Source organism: Lonchura striata, chromosome 20 (genome assembly GCF_050655825.1).
Source record: "Lonchura striata isolate lonStrDom1 chromosome 20, ASM5065582v1, whole genome shotgun sequence".
Taxonomy (NCBI): domain Eukaryota; kingdom Metazoa; phylum Chordata; class Aves; order Passeriformes; family Estrildidae; genus Lonchura; species Lonchura striata.
Genome location: NC_140722.1, coordinates 7,502,556 through 7,517,208, shown reverse-complemented (window position 1 = coordinate 7,517,208; position 14,653 = coordinate 7,502,556). Strand labels below are relative to the sequence as shown.

The following is a 14,653-nucleotide window of genomic DNA, read 5'->3' as shown; positions in this document are numbered from 1 at the left end:
GCAGTTCTTTACCTGAGGCAGCCCAGGATGTTATTTCCTTTTTCGTGACATGGACACACTCCTGCCTTGTGTGAGCTTTGACTGCTCTGGCTTTATTACAAAGCCTGGTGGTCACCAGATTTGCAGAAATCGGCAACATTAAGCAAAACATTGCGAAAATCTTCAAGAAAATTCTGTATTTTTTGTCAACATACATTGCTCAATGTCAATTATATGTGAATTTTGTATATGTCTTGAACTTGTTTTTTATATAAGGAGCTAAGCACAGTATGTGATGGCTGATTCGTGCTCTTTCAGTCTAAGCAAATTTTAAACCAAGTGATTGTGCTCAAACTTCTGACTTTCTTTGCATGATCAATATTGTTTAATGCACCTTTGCAGTATATGTATGAATTTTGAACCTCTAAATCAGAGTGGTTTAGTTACAAGGAAATATTTATCCCACCATCACTGCCTTGTAATGGCTGTGTGTACACACAGTACCATCTCTTGGTCAAATTGGCAACTGCAAGTAGGATTTCCTGCATAGGATTTCCTGCACTTCAACTCTGAAAAGAGACCTTATCGTCCCTTTGTGTCTTTCTTGACACTAAAATGGGCTAAAAAAGCCCACGGAGAAGGTTAACACCCAAAAGAGACTTCTGCATGTAGTAGTCAAGTGTTTGTACTGGCATTCCATCTGGTGAGAATGGGCCCCCTGTCCCCAGGCTGCCCCTACATCCAGAGCTGCCCCATCCCAGGTGCAGAATCCAGCACTTGCCTTTGTTAAACTTGGTTTTGTCACTTCTCTATCCACTGCATCCCTGATACTTGTTTCACAGGTGCAAGCATAAATCCATAAAAACTTTATTTCCTTTAAAAATAGAAGCTTAAAGAGTTTTGTGAGCATCTTTAATATCTGTGTCTCTCTCTGAATGTAGTGACCAAAAATTATATACACCCTTTTATTGTGTCTACATTTCCAGCTTTGATGTGGGATAAGCATGAATTAGATATGAATTTTTATTTTGAGGGGAATTTCTTGTTGCTTTAGAGCAACCAGAAATACTTATGGTGTGCCTTTGGTTTTGTCTTTTACAGTGACCAGTGCCCTCCACATTCAGCACAGGAGAGCGACAGACCAAGAGGTAAAGCAGTGAGGCTTTGGTGGCAGATCAATGTGATTTGAAACCAGCAGCTTTGACTATTGATTTTTTTTTCTTTTTTAATGTGGATCTAGAAACTTAGAAGAACAGAATGATAAGGAGAAGCATTCACTACCCTGGAGGCTGATTTCAGTGTTTCAAGACCAATTCATGGCTATGAACGTGCCATATCAGTGAGTGCTCACTGGATTTTTTTTTTTTTTTGAGTTATTAGACTGGAATGAGGGCTGGCTGGGTCAGCCTCGTGGGCATGATCTTATTTAAACTGCATATTTATAAAGAAAAATACTGACAATTAGCCATATTTTACTCCACTGACTCCCACTGACTTCTGACCAAGGGCTGTGTAAAGATTGCAGGTTTGAGAAAAGCAATTTAAATCCTTCCTCGGGCCCTTACATGTTTTTCTCTGTAATAATCATTAGCCTAATTGAACAGTTGTCTCATGGCTCATGTAGGAAGAACGTGTTTCTCCTGCGTGGCACTGGCCAGATCTGCATTTTCACACTCAAAGTGAGCTGGGTGTGGTTGCTGAGGGCAGAGGGAAATGCTGAGGCTGTGAAAACCCAGCCAGTGTTGCAAAGCTTGGCACTTGGCACAGGCTCTGCAGCGCTGGTTTCCCTTTGAACTGCAGCCTTCCTCTACAGGTACTTAATTAGGATGAGGTCATTCCAAGCTCGTGTGACAAATACTGTCTGAAATAATTGCCTGGATTGTGTTTAAGAAGGAATACTGAAGGAATTTGAATGTTTTGGCTGTACTGTGTGTTAAATGTAATGTCAGTCTGCATTCTTGGAAAATTTAATGAGATTTTCTGAAATACCATGACTACCTCAAGGCCTTTTCTGAAGCTAGTGGTGGATTGGTATACCCTGACTCTCCAAGATCCTGCAAGACTTAATTGATAGGTGCAAAGCTACCTATTCTCCTCTCCTTTGCCTGGAGAAATCTGAATTCCTGTGTGTATGTGTGTGTGTGTGTGTGTGTGTCCTTTTCAACCTTCATTCCAGTCACTCTGGGCTGACTAGTTTTACCAAGCTTCTACATCCATTCTAAGTATATGTGTGGGTGACAAAATATTGTAATTGATGTAATAAAATAGGACTTTACATGTTTTGAAGATTTCATTAGCTTTAAATCAAAGAAATATTTAAATGAGTCCTCAGTTTAATTTGTGTCACAGGGTCAGTTTGTGTGCATGGGAGATTCTGGGGGAATGCATTGCTGGACAATACTGACTGTCAGGAGAAAAAGTCAAATTGTCTCTTAGGAGCATTCAGATCTTTGGTTTATTGGCTTGTTAACTTTGCAAGGAGTGATTGGACACATTAGGGATTTAGATATGGGTGGCACAATGGCTCCCTTGTGAATGATGATCTGCTATAAACAGCTTTGTGGCATGAGGAAGAGTGACTGTTAATTGTGAGTTTTTGTACATCTTTCTGATGTCATTCTTTTTCTACTTCTCTACTTTTTGTGGCTTCTCATTTTTCCAGTCATAAGAAGAGAGTTCTGTTGTATCATTGCCATATCTTATTGCTGTGTTTTCCTTCTAACAATAAGATTAAATTATAAATTTAATTCTAGAATTTAATTATGTCAGCTACCTGGATAGTACTTTGGCTAGTACTGAATAAAATGTATTTCGTGGATGTTAGCCTGGAGAAGTGAAGGTTTAAAGGACACCTCATAGTTCCTTCCAGTGCTTAAAAGCACAAGGAGGCTGGAGGGGGACTTCTCACAAGGATGTAGGGAGATTGGACATGAGGGACTGGCCTTAAGCTGGAGGAAGGTAGGTTTAGACTGGATATTAGGAAGAAATTCTTCCCTGAGAGGGTGAGGCCCTGGCAGAGGGTGCCCTGAGAAGCTGGGGCTGCCCCAGCCCTGGAAGTGTCCAAGGCCAGGTTGGATGGGGCTCTGAGCAGCCTGGGATAGTGGAAGGTGTCGCCCATGGCAGGCAGCTGAAACAAGATAAGCTCTAAGACTCCTTCTAACTCAAACCATTTTATTATTCTGTGATAATTAAATTTCATTCCATGAAGCTTATAAAACTTGTGATTTTAAATTAGATTCCTTGGAAATCCAGCTGCTATTATTGCTACAGGCTCTAGTGCTGGAAACCATCACACTTGATCCTCTCCTTCAGGTTTAATTATATAATGATTCCCACTAGTAATTGTATGTGTGAAGGCCCATAAAACAGGCTAGAGAATGAAAAAGGTGACACTGTCTTTACAGTATAATCTCTGGTACGTTTTTATTAGTTTCCGTTCATATTACATCACTTTATTTTCGCTGAGTAATCTGCATTTCTGTACTTCCAGACATAAGAATGCATGAACACTGCACCAGCCTCATAAACAGGCAAAGCTGAACTGTTGTGCAGGTTATATCACTGAGCAGGAGCCACCTGAAGCATCACAAATCCCTTAATGTCTGAAAAGTGGGTACAAACCAAGTCCACCTGAAGCTGCCTGGTGCCACTCCTGTAGGGAATGATTTCAAATTTCACTGTTGAAGTCTCCATGGGGGCCATTCTTTCCACACTAAAAGAGAGAATGCATTTGTAAATTAAAGCAGCTGAAAATTTCTTGCTATGTATTCTTCTGAGTACCCAAGTTTAAGGCTGTATCCTCTCTACTCCCTGAGCATCCCGTAATTCAAATCTTGGCAAAAGTGATGCAAAAAACTCCATCTGCTGTATGGAGAGTACTGACATGGTGGCATTTTGTTCAAGGCTGGTGCAGATGAAAGTCATGAGGTTGACAGAATCATTTTAAAATACCCACTGGTACTCCAGATTTCCCAGCAGAGTGAACAGTGCCCAGCCAGAAGCATTCACGTACCGGATCCGGAGTTGCTCTTTGAGCAGGCCACTGCCTTCAGCTCTCAGGACACAGTCTGTCACCTCATCACACAGAGGGTTGGTGAATGTCACCTCCACACTGACAGGCTTGTGTACCACAGCTGGACCAAGGACCTGCAGAGAGAAAACGTTCTGCTCAGCCACAGCACCAGTCCATAATGCTTCTCTCCTTTCATTCCCGTTGCAAACCACTTACCCTCTTAGGGTCACCTGGGCAGAAAGGAGCCAGGAATAGTTTTGGGCAACAGAGTTCAGCCTTGAATGAGCCATCCAGTGTGGCTAAGAATCAGCAAACTGCTGTAGAATCTACCATTTAGTCCCTTTTATAACTAGGTCAGTGCAAGGTTTCATGTATAACATGATACTCATCAGAGTGAGAACAGAATGAGCATACAAGTATTGGCATATATGATTAACGACTGGAGGCACCTTAAATTAGCTTTAACTAGGCTAAATGAAAGGTTTGGGATTGGAGAACATGGGAGGTGTGAGACAGAGGTAAATTTTGGTGTCTCAGGGAAAAGAATGCAAATTAGCAAATAAACATATTCATTGCCTTATTTTGGCTGAGATAGTGTAGAATTGGTATATCTGGTATATATTTGTAAATAATTTAATATTAGGTAACATGATTGAGAGGTCCATCAGCCCAATTGCATTTCTCTATTACTGTCTCCATGTTTATACGGAAGACTCAGTCAACAGAAACATAAATGCTTCTTAAAACTTAATCACTGAATTTAAGTAATTTTATCCAGGTGCCTGCCCTACATAAACTAGCTCTGTTATTTGAATGGCACAGCACAGAGACTTTTTACAAAGTCTCACTAGAACTTGGTATTCAGAAATCGCCAAACCTGCAAAAAACCACACTTTTTTACTCCTGTGTGTGACCTTGCTTTTCTTGTATGCTACTGACGAGTGGGTTGGGACAGCTAATCTAGTCTGGAGGCCTTGAAAGGCTCCGCACATTACCATATTCCCTCTATGTTATTTACAGTAAGATGAGCAGATAGCATTTGATCCCATGAGTTATGCAGCATTTAAATCTGCTGTCCAAAACCAGTTCAGCTCGTTTATGTGGATGTGATGGGCCATGCAAAGCCAGGACTGGGCAAACATAGTGCAGGATCTTTCCTGTAGGCTAAGAACTGCTTTTTATTCATTGTACATTTGTCAAAAGTCTGTTAAAAGTGGAAGAAAGAGAAAGCCTCCAGTTCTAATTAATCACTTGGGAGGTGTTGCAGAAGGTGAAAAGTGACACTTAGCATGATACAGTTAAAGAACTTTCTCTGAATGTTGGTAATAAAGCGACTCACAGCCCCAGGCATTATCAGATGGTCAAGGAAGGTGGCTTTGGTAAAAACCAGTCTTCCTAAATAAACTGGAAGATACTGATCAGACTTTTCTAACAAAAGGTCTAAATATGGATGAGATTTCTTTGTCTGTATTCTGCCTGTCCATCCTTAGGTAAACTTACCCTGTAAACTGTAACACTGAGAACTTTATCAGTGCCACATTACCAAGCACTGGCAAGAATATTCCAGCACAACTATGCCATGGAAAGATTTTCCTTTTTTTTAGTGTATTTCAATTCATTTGTATCCTATGGCCTATTACTACAGCAATGAGATCTGATCACCCTCAGACATGATTTCACTTCCCATGCTCCTTCCCATGAGAAATAGATGGAGTAGGAATTGCAGTTGGTGCTTCTCAGCACATCTCTCAAGGGTCACAGAGGTGGCTGGCTTTTACCTTGATGGTGAGAAAAGGATCCTGGAGTACAATATCCTTCTCAACTAGAAGTGAGGCTCCCCGTTTGATCTGGCACACAGCAGTCACTAGGATCTTCCTGTCATCCATCAGAGAGTTTTTGTACTGGGAGTAGGAGATCTTGAAAGAAATCTCTTTCACTGTAATGGAAACAGAAACAAAATTTCCCTCTCTTATTTTTTTCTGAGTATCAGCTATCTGTAAGATACCTGTGTTTTAAGGAGTGATACTCTTTTTACCCTGGGGTTGCACATTTGTGAGTGTTGACACCAACAGACAGGAATGATGCTCATGGGTGATTCCTGCTTACATTTACATAAAGCACTAAATGATCAGGTACAGTTTGGTACCTGGACAGATCTGAGGATGGATGGATGTGGCAATACCTGCTGGTGTTTTTTTTCATTTATCTGAAGCTGGGATTTATTGCTCCTTCCTTTTCAAAGAGGGCAGAGGTCAGAAGGTGGGTTGGTTTAATGCTCTTGCAGATACAGCTGTTCAGCCTCTGCCTTGCACAATCAGAGTTTCTGTGCCAGTGAGGAAGGCAATGGAACTCAGTATAGTGAGAAGAAGAGTTCTGCTGGAACTGTGGAATGAGTTCTAATGTGCTATGTATTAGCTTGAGAGGGTAGTTCTGTTCATCTGTGCTGCCCCTCATTTTTCAGCACTGTCCCTCTAAAAGCAGGGCAGAGACCACTCTCTGCAGGTGGCGCAGCTCTTCCTGCAGTTGGTGGTTGCTGTTGTGCTGCTGTGAAAGTTGTAGGCTTGTCTTTCCCCCTTTAATCTGTCTTTTTGCTTTGCTTGTGGGGAACCAGCAGCTCACTAATCCCCAGTCTATGTCTCTTAGTTGTTCTCTGTTAGCAGAAAAGGTCATAATGTAGCACCAACGGTGGCTATGCTGGGTCAGACAAAAGGTCACCCTGCTCAGTCTCTTTTTTGTCAGTGCCTGAAAGCAAATTCTTAAGACAGGGAAAATATGTGTGTTTCTTTTCCCCTGAATAGCCTTGACCTCCAACTGTTTGCAGGTCGTACACGTCATCAGCCATTCTTTATTTTCATGTGATCTGACCACAACCCAAAACTATGTCTTGTCCCGTAATAAAAGCTGTAATTAAAATTACCTTCTTCAGATCCAAGTTTAACAGACCTATGCAACTGCAAAATCTCTGCCTTGGGCCTTCTGGTGTAGAGAATGGCTGAAGCCTTCAGTTTAACCTTGACGGTGTTAAAATCCGAGGTCAAGTTTCTGAGTGTCAAAGTGAGGGGGATGTCCTGGCCAACCACAGGAGATGCATCAAGGAGCAGCTTCCCCGAGACGCTGGGGGTTTCTGCAGGCTGTGCCCTTGAAAATCCTCTTCTGGATCTTGGAATTCTGCTTCTTTTCCCAGGCCTTCTCACACCAAGCAGCTTCAGTGCCTTGTTGTACACCTGCCTTTCTTTCACGGATCCTGCATTGGAAATACCATGCTCAGAGATCTCATGTAGCTACTGGGTATAGTGCAGTGGAGCCATGGCTGATCTCAGACATTTCGGGAAGCTGAGAACGGCAAAGATACTCAAGAGGAGAAAATGAGGTCTAACCCTAATGTGAATTTTGGCACAAAAGCAAATGAATGTACATGGCCACGAAGGCTGGAAAGTAAAATGTGCCCATCAGCTCCAGGTGGCTGTTTGTGGGTACCTCTTAGAAGCTGTGGGCAGTAGAAGGATAATTCTGGGAGAGTTCAGTTCATAAGATGGGACAATTGCCATCTCCTCTGAAACTGAGAAGGATGAAAAACCTTTTTGCAGAAATTCTCCCAAAACAGTTCTACAGAATGGCTGGAGAATTGAACTGAATCAATATCAACAGATAAGGAGCCCTAAGACTTTGAAAATTCTCTATTTCTTGGCTCTAGAAGTAAAGAAATTGTCAGTACTCAGTCCAACAAAGACCTTAATTCTTTTCACATCTGATCATCAGTGGCAAAACTATTGTAATAAAGAATTTACCTTCTGGATATTTGTAATTAGCAGTGACATCCACACGGGAGTTGGTGCCCACTGCTTTGGTGCTGATAAATTTTCCAATCTTCCTGGTATCAGAATAAATTCTCTCTTTTCTTTTCTTGCTATAGCGAATCCAAGTAACACAGTCAGCATTCACTGCTGCAAACACAAATGGGCTGTCGTAATCCAGGTTCACATCCCCTTCCTTAATGGCTCTGGTGGAGGCAGGACCGCACTGATAAATGCCTGTATTAGAGAGGGAGAAGTTGAACAACATAAATCCTCATGCTGACAGCAAGAGGGAGAGGCAGCCACTCTAAAGACACATTTGGGAGAAATAAAACAACATAAATCCCCATGCTGACAGCAAGAGGGAGAGGCAGCCACTCCAAAGACACATTTGGGTCAAGTACACTGTTTTTATGTCTGTGTAATGTGGTAACAGCATGCTCAGAGATTCCACATGCACTTTGCATCAGAAGGTGGGGCTGCAGAGGAGGCTGGCAGGGAGAGCTAAAGCTTCTGGTGATGTGTGCCATGAGATGTTCTCACCCACCAAAGGCTGCAAGGCTGCATGCAAAGCTGTCAGGGGAAAGGAGAGGAGTCAGAAGTACAGTCAGACCTAAGAGATGGGAATCAACAGTGCTGGGTGTGCATTGAGAAGAGCCAGAAAACTGAATTTGTTAAACCTGGTAGTGAAGAATGGGATTGTGTTATGTGAGGAGCTAAGACAAGTAAGGGTGAGATGAGTGAACATAAGATGTACTCGCTTTTGTGGAGGCAGAAAATTGAAATTTAAAAAGAAAGAATTGTTATGCTGGTCAGCAATCCAGAGGCTGACAGTAAAGCTCCTTACTGGAGATTGATGTGGGTGTTGCTTTTCTTGTGCACCCAAATTAATGCTACATCTACAGGAAATATATAGAAGAGAATTGTCCTGAGGTTTTTGGTAATTTCAATTTTTTAGTCCTGGTAATCTTTAGGAGTAACACTATCTACAGGTTTTAATATTTACAACTAACACAACTGTGTTACCTTTGCTTTTTTCCTGGGGTGTTGCATCCAAAACCTGCCATCCATCATAAAAAGAGCCAAGGTCTCTTCTAATGAACCAGCTTTCATTCCAGACATGGAAATTCCTGCAAAGGAGGCAGTATGCAGAATATCAGATTTGTACAATGCAAGAAATAATCCTAATTGAGTGAATGAAAACTCTGTGGAGAGAGCAGCTGCTGTACTCCTTACATGAGTACCTCCTTTCCCTTTTTTGTCAGCTTTTTGTATTATACCTCTGAGAAATGTTGGGATATTATGCAAAAGAAATAGTAAAAGAAAAATACTTATTTTCAGTGTCACTAATTCAATATTGGACATTCCTGAACAAAAAGCCAAAGGTCTGGAGTGGAGTTTTATATCTGGGAGCATGAGGTCGGGGTGGTTTTTCAGGAGCATGATTCCAGATCTTTTAATTAGGGGGGAATCTAGTGGAAGAAATATTAAAGAAATATGTATATTTACCACACACTGTCTTCACTCAAGTGCAAGTTGTTTCCAGACACATCAATGTACTTATCAACACTCAGATTTAGGTTCTTGTCATGGGCAGAGTTGAAGTTTGTAATAACACGAGTAGGTATTCCCAAGCATCTCAGAACTGCAATATAGAATGCCATAAAAGCTCTGTAAACCTATTTTGCAGACATATAGAAAGTTTTTTTGTTGATCACACAGTTTAGTGTATGTTTTCAGTGGTGAAACAAGCCCTCAGAAATTTCCCTTCAGCTATGATGCAAGTCACAGTCATTGTGCAAGATTGCTTAAAAGACACTTCCACTGACATGACATTCTTAGCTGTCATGTCCTTTTTAATAATAGTTTGGTTCACCCATTTATTTTAATCTTTGATTTTCATCCTTTTCTCTTTCTCATTTTCCCTCTGTTCTTTGTTTCTTTTTCCACTTACAGAGATAAGAGGAATTTAAAATCGCAATTTTCCTTTGTATTTTCCCCAAAGATATTCTGGTGTCTCAGAACATCTTTGACTGGATACTGCTAGGATGAAATAATTTTCCTGACTTGCAGCTCCCTTTACAGGTCCTCAGAATTGTGACTTACTCTTGTCTCACCAGCAGGTAAGATACATCAGTAGAAAACTGGCAGTGTGAGAAGATGGACTTAAAAGAATACTGGTTTTCTTTGAATCCTAGCTTTGAAACAGGAAACCCAGCCTGGAAAACCCCTTTGGTTTTTGTTTACTCACAAAGCTTTGCGTTTACCCACAAAGCTGACATGAGTTATTATACAACGTGAAGGATTAACCCTTCACACACGGAGAGCAGAGGTTCCTCACTCTGCCTGTCGAAGCTGAAAGAGCTCGAGCAGAATTGTCACAAAGCTCAGGCTGCAGAACTCGCAGCGAGCTGCCTCTGTGGTTCAGTCCCACCTCTCCCAGGGTACCTGTGCATGAGACTCCTGCAAAGACCCAGCACTGGCCGTAGCGGACGGGTCTGTACCTGGCCCGGTACCACCTCCGCAGGATGGCCACGCTCCCGCTCCAGCGCAGGGGGTTTGTTCCCGAGCGGAACTTCCCGCTCCACTTCCCTTCCACTACCCCCTTCTCATCGTTGCTGTTAACCTGAAAGAGTCCTTCTCATGAGAGAATGGAAGTATTTACAGGAAAAGAGAGAGGGAAATAGTTAGAAGTGATGCTGTGTGGGTAGCACTGCTCTCGTCGATGGGGTGGTGGGACAGAATATTTGAATTTTAGAAAAAATTTTGTCTGCTCAAAGGCCACAATTGAACCAAACCCAGACCAGACTGTAGAATCTGGTGATTCAAAACTGCCTTGTTTTCAGTACAAGTGGTCCCAAATGTACTGACTGACACCTGTTTATGTTTTCTCTGTTTCATGCGTTGATCTCACCTCCTTGTATGTCATTACTCTGCTAGACTGTGCATTCATGATGCTTCACATTCTCAAGTGATTTATGGAAGCCTTGAGAAATCCTTCTTTTCTCTTCTTTGCATTTGTTGCAAGTGTGCAGACAGTACTTACTGCTTGCCCAGACTTGTTAGATGTGGTTGCATGTATTTGTAAACATCCATTGTAGAGCCCTGTTCAAGTATCAAGTGTAGTGGTACAGGATGCAGTAAGTTATTTTTAGTATTTTTTTCTTAATTATTTTTAGTTATAGTAGTTTTGTACATCTGAGTAGAGTTATTTATGTTGAAGCTGAGAATGCCTAAAGTGAGTGCTGTCCAAAAGGCTGAAAAATATCAGTTCTAAAGGAGGAATCTGCTAAGAAATGTGGTGAGGCATATATTATTTATAAACCAGAAAACTTTTCATCTGTCTAGTTGTGCGTTTATGTGTTTGTGAGGATAGGTGTGTGCTGAGGAGTTGTAACTATCTGTTGCAGGAAATGCTAAAAACCTCACCAAACAAATATCCCTTAAGTAAAGAATGCTAAATTCAGTCATCTACTGCAGGTGAACCAGCACTCGTTTTCCAAAATATTTTGTGTTTCTCTTGATGTTTGAAAAACTTAGCAAGTGATTTCAGAATAGACAAAGGTTTCCAAATTAGTGAAAAGATCTAATGGACTAAAAATCTGTCAGGAAAATACATGTGAGGTTCAATGTTCCTCAGAAGTTCTTGGAAACATTCCTTCAGTCATGAGCAAACTTTTGGGAAGAAGACTAAATCTCCATTTTACCTCTTTTTTGCTATTTTTTGCTTGGCCACATCTACAAAACATTGAGGAATTCACGCTGAAGCATGAGTGTGGGTTGGGGTTTTGTTGGTAGGTGCATTTCCAGCTGTAAGTGCTGGATCACTTTACCATGGCACTGATAACCCTGCTCACATAGACAGGGCTGTTCCTCTTGGAGACATCCACAGCTGGGTCCTCACGGTGGTTCAGGCTCCGGTCCAGAACAGCCAGAGAGATATCAAGGATGTCCTCTTCAAACTGGAATCAAAACAAGCAATATATTAAGGCTGATTTCATAAATAAACTTAAGGATAAATTCCCCACCTAGTTTCCTTCTCCGAGCATGGGAGGAAGATGTTGGGAATAGATGAGTTTTCTGTACTGTTAGAGAAAATTGGGCCAAGAAGAAAACCATTAATCTTCCAACTCTCCATAGTATTTTAAGGATGTCTGTGAGCACAATGTGGGGCTGTGGCCACTGGCATTCACGAGGACATTACGTGACCTGGTGGCAAAGACAAGAGCACTGTGGGTTGGGCTCAGCAGGGTTCACACCCTCCCACATCCTGCTGTGCCCCTTCAGGCACCTGTCTGTTATGAAAGCTTTACTCTCATGGGTTGCCTCCACCTCTATCAGGTGATCTGAACTGAAGGAAACCCACAAAAATAGGGCTGTAGTTCTGACTGTGTTTGCGGTGGTTACACTTGGAGGGCTAAACTGCTCTTCAAAATTCCAGCACGAGTTGTTTCACTTGAGTACATTTGGGGAATCCTTTTAGGGTCTTCTGCCCCATTACTGAACAGGTTGCATAAATATTTACATGCACTGGCTTTGCAATATCCAGTGGCTTTCTTTGCTCTCTACAAGGGTCAAAAATTTGACTAAAATTTTGCTTTGTTTCTTTTATTTATGTATGAGTACATGCCATACAGGGGAAATGATCCTGAGCTGCTCTATGTAATGTAATGATAAATGAGATACATATTTGTAAGAAAATCTGAAGTGAGGAATATTGAACTCTTATACTATGAGAGAATGATCTTTTTCTCCTCAAGACCCTATTTACCCACTACTCTTATTTGGAAAGTTCTGGAAGAGGTGATGCTGTTTACCTGTCCATAGTTCCAAGCTTCTTCTTGAATATCTTTCTCCAATCCCTGAAATATGATTCCACTGTCATTCAGGACGTACTCCTGGCGCTCCTTTTCATTAGCCATGTAGACATCATCATCTACAAGCAGAATGAGACATGATGGCTGGAAGGAAATTGCTCTGCTCTAACTGAAAATCTCAAATAGAGGGCAGTCCTAGGGATCAGGTGAGACTGCCCATGCATCCAGGCTTAGGACTGCCTGGTACACCTCTGTAGCCATTTAGAGAGTGAGTAAAATAAGCATAAAATTCCTTTCAGAACTGACTGTGTTCCTGTCCCTTCAGTAAGCACAGTATGTATCTTACTGGGACTTGTTACTTGTTTTACAACTGAATGCAAGAATCACAGGAAATAACAGAGGAAAAAAATTCTAGAATTAATATTTGGGATATTTACTGCCTTTGATTTCTTATCCTACAAGCAAGAGTCTAGTCTCTGATGCCTTGCAACACTGAAGAAGTGACAAAAGCCTGATCCTTGATGTCAAGCAAAAAAAAACAACTTTCTGTAGCTGTGACTGTCAGGTACCGACTTTCCTGTGACACCCAGGTTTCCTGGCTGAGACAATGAGCTATTTGAAGGAGGTGACACATCAGAGCATACCTGGACACCAGGGATTGAAGAGTAGCACAAACTGGCCCAGGACTTTGGAAGAGACCTTGTTCCCAGCAAGGACCTGGAGCTGCAGTTTGTATCGGCCGATGACGGCATCGGCTGGGCTGAGGATGGTGAAGTTCAGGCAGCGAGGCTCACTGGGCTCCTGGGTTGCACTCCAGCCACTGGAACCCTCCTCAGAAAGGGAAAATATGGCCTTGGTCTGCTGGGATTCTGCTGGAGATGGTCCTGCCAGAGGGAAAGTGGTTTGTGAGAGGCAGGAGTGAATTATGTTATGAGGATAAAATGTATTGTTGCAGGGATGGCCTTAGGAGCAGAGATGGAGCCTTGGTTTTGAAATGAGGATAGATCCTGCCTTCCTTTGAATTATTTACTGTCTCTTGCCTTAAGGTGTAGATTAAACTTTAAAATTGGAACTCCTGAGCCTAAAAGGACAAGGAATCCTGAGTGAAACAGGACAAACCTTAATGTTTCAAGAATGGGCCATGTAGACCTGTAAGGCACAACTATTTTGGAGCTGGAATAGCCTGGATATGAGATGACTGCCATGGGGAGATTACCTGTGCTTGCAATAAAGGTGAGGTTGTCCCAAGATTGTGCTGTTCTTTTGAGGTTCAGAGAGATGTTGAAGGGCTGTCCTCTCCTCAAGATGAGTTCTGTGCTGCTGTAATCAGAGGTGTGGTGTGCAGCTTTATTTAGTTTGGATTGCCAGTTCACTTTTCCTATTTTTAGGTCTACAAAGACACAAGACATGTTAATTTAAAACATTTTCTTTCAGACTTGCACACTTTTTCATTGTGTCTAATGCACTAATTTTACTATATTATATATAGCTGGCATTATGTGCTATAAGAACAAAGGAAAATCCGTTGTTATTAAAAACTGAAAAAAGGCCAGAGAGTTAAACAAATAGCTGGAAGATGAACCCTCTTCTGTAAGGTTCTTTCAGAAAGAGAAAAATCATTCCAAAATTCAGAGAATTCATCTTTGATTTAAACAAAAAATCAAAATATTTTGTGTTTAGATAAGACTTTGTTAAAATCTGAAGACTGTTCTATTCCTCATGCTCCTGCTCTTTTTCTGTGATGCTATCTAGTTCCTGTAATGTTTTACAGATTTACAGAAAAAAATTATTAAAACTCTCATCAGGAGATGCAAGGCTGATTCTGGAAACACTGCCTGACAAATGATGGCTAGGAGGTTGGTATCTTCAGTGTGGAACTTGCTTGTTATCTTCTCACGTATCTTGTATCTAAATTAATTTACAGTCTTGTAGCTTGAAGCTGGTTGTTATTTCACACTCTGTTGGAAAAAGATTACAAGCAGAGGAGTGGCATATCTCGAGGCAGTGCTATGGCTTGCTCTATTGTATCATGATAGGTTGCCCAATGTTGA

General features: G+C 41.6%; 1 protein-coding gene across 1 annotated transcript; it reads right to left on the bottom strand.

Annotated features, from left to right (window-relative positions):
- Positions 1 to 3,380: 3,380 nt before the first annotated feature.
- Positions 3,381 to 14,026, bottom strand: LOC110476173 (protein-glutamine gamma-glutamyltransferase 6-like). Its single transcript, XM_021540923.4, has 12 exons — positions 13,819 to 14,026; positions 13,247 to 13,486; positions 12,603 to 12,721; positions 11,619 to 11,747; positions 10,234 to 10,411; positions 9,295 to 9,430; positions 8,812 to 8,915; positions 7,780 to 8,022; positions 6,909 to 7,235; positions 5,770 to 5,927; positions 3,992 to 4,125; positions 3,381 to 3,691 (listed from the first exon to the last, which is right to left on the bottom strand). The coding sequence occupies exons 1-12, from the start codon at positions 14,009 to 14,011 to the stop codon at positions 3,538 to 3,540; spliced, it is 2,115 nt and encodes a 704-aa protein (XP_021396598.3). The 5' UTR covers positions 14,012 to 14,026; the 3' UTR covers positions 3,381 to 3,537.
- Between the last annotated feature and the right edge of the window lie 627 nt (positions 14,027 to 14,653).

Excerpts from the sequence above, each read along its gene's own strand:
- LOC110476173 (XM_021540923.4), bottom strand. The coding sequence starts at position 14,011 with ATGTCTTGTGTCTTTGTAGACCTAAAAATAGGAAAAGTGAACTGGCAA. Across the intron at positions 10,412-11,618 it reads GCAGGGTTATCAGTGCCATG|GTTAACAGCAACGATGAGAA; the intron begins GTAAAGTGATCC and ends GGACTCTTTCAG. Across the intron at positions 7,236-7,779 it reads TAATTACAAATATCCAGAAG|GATCCGTGAAAGAAAGGCAG; the intron begins GTAAATTCTTTA and ends TTTCCAATGCAG.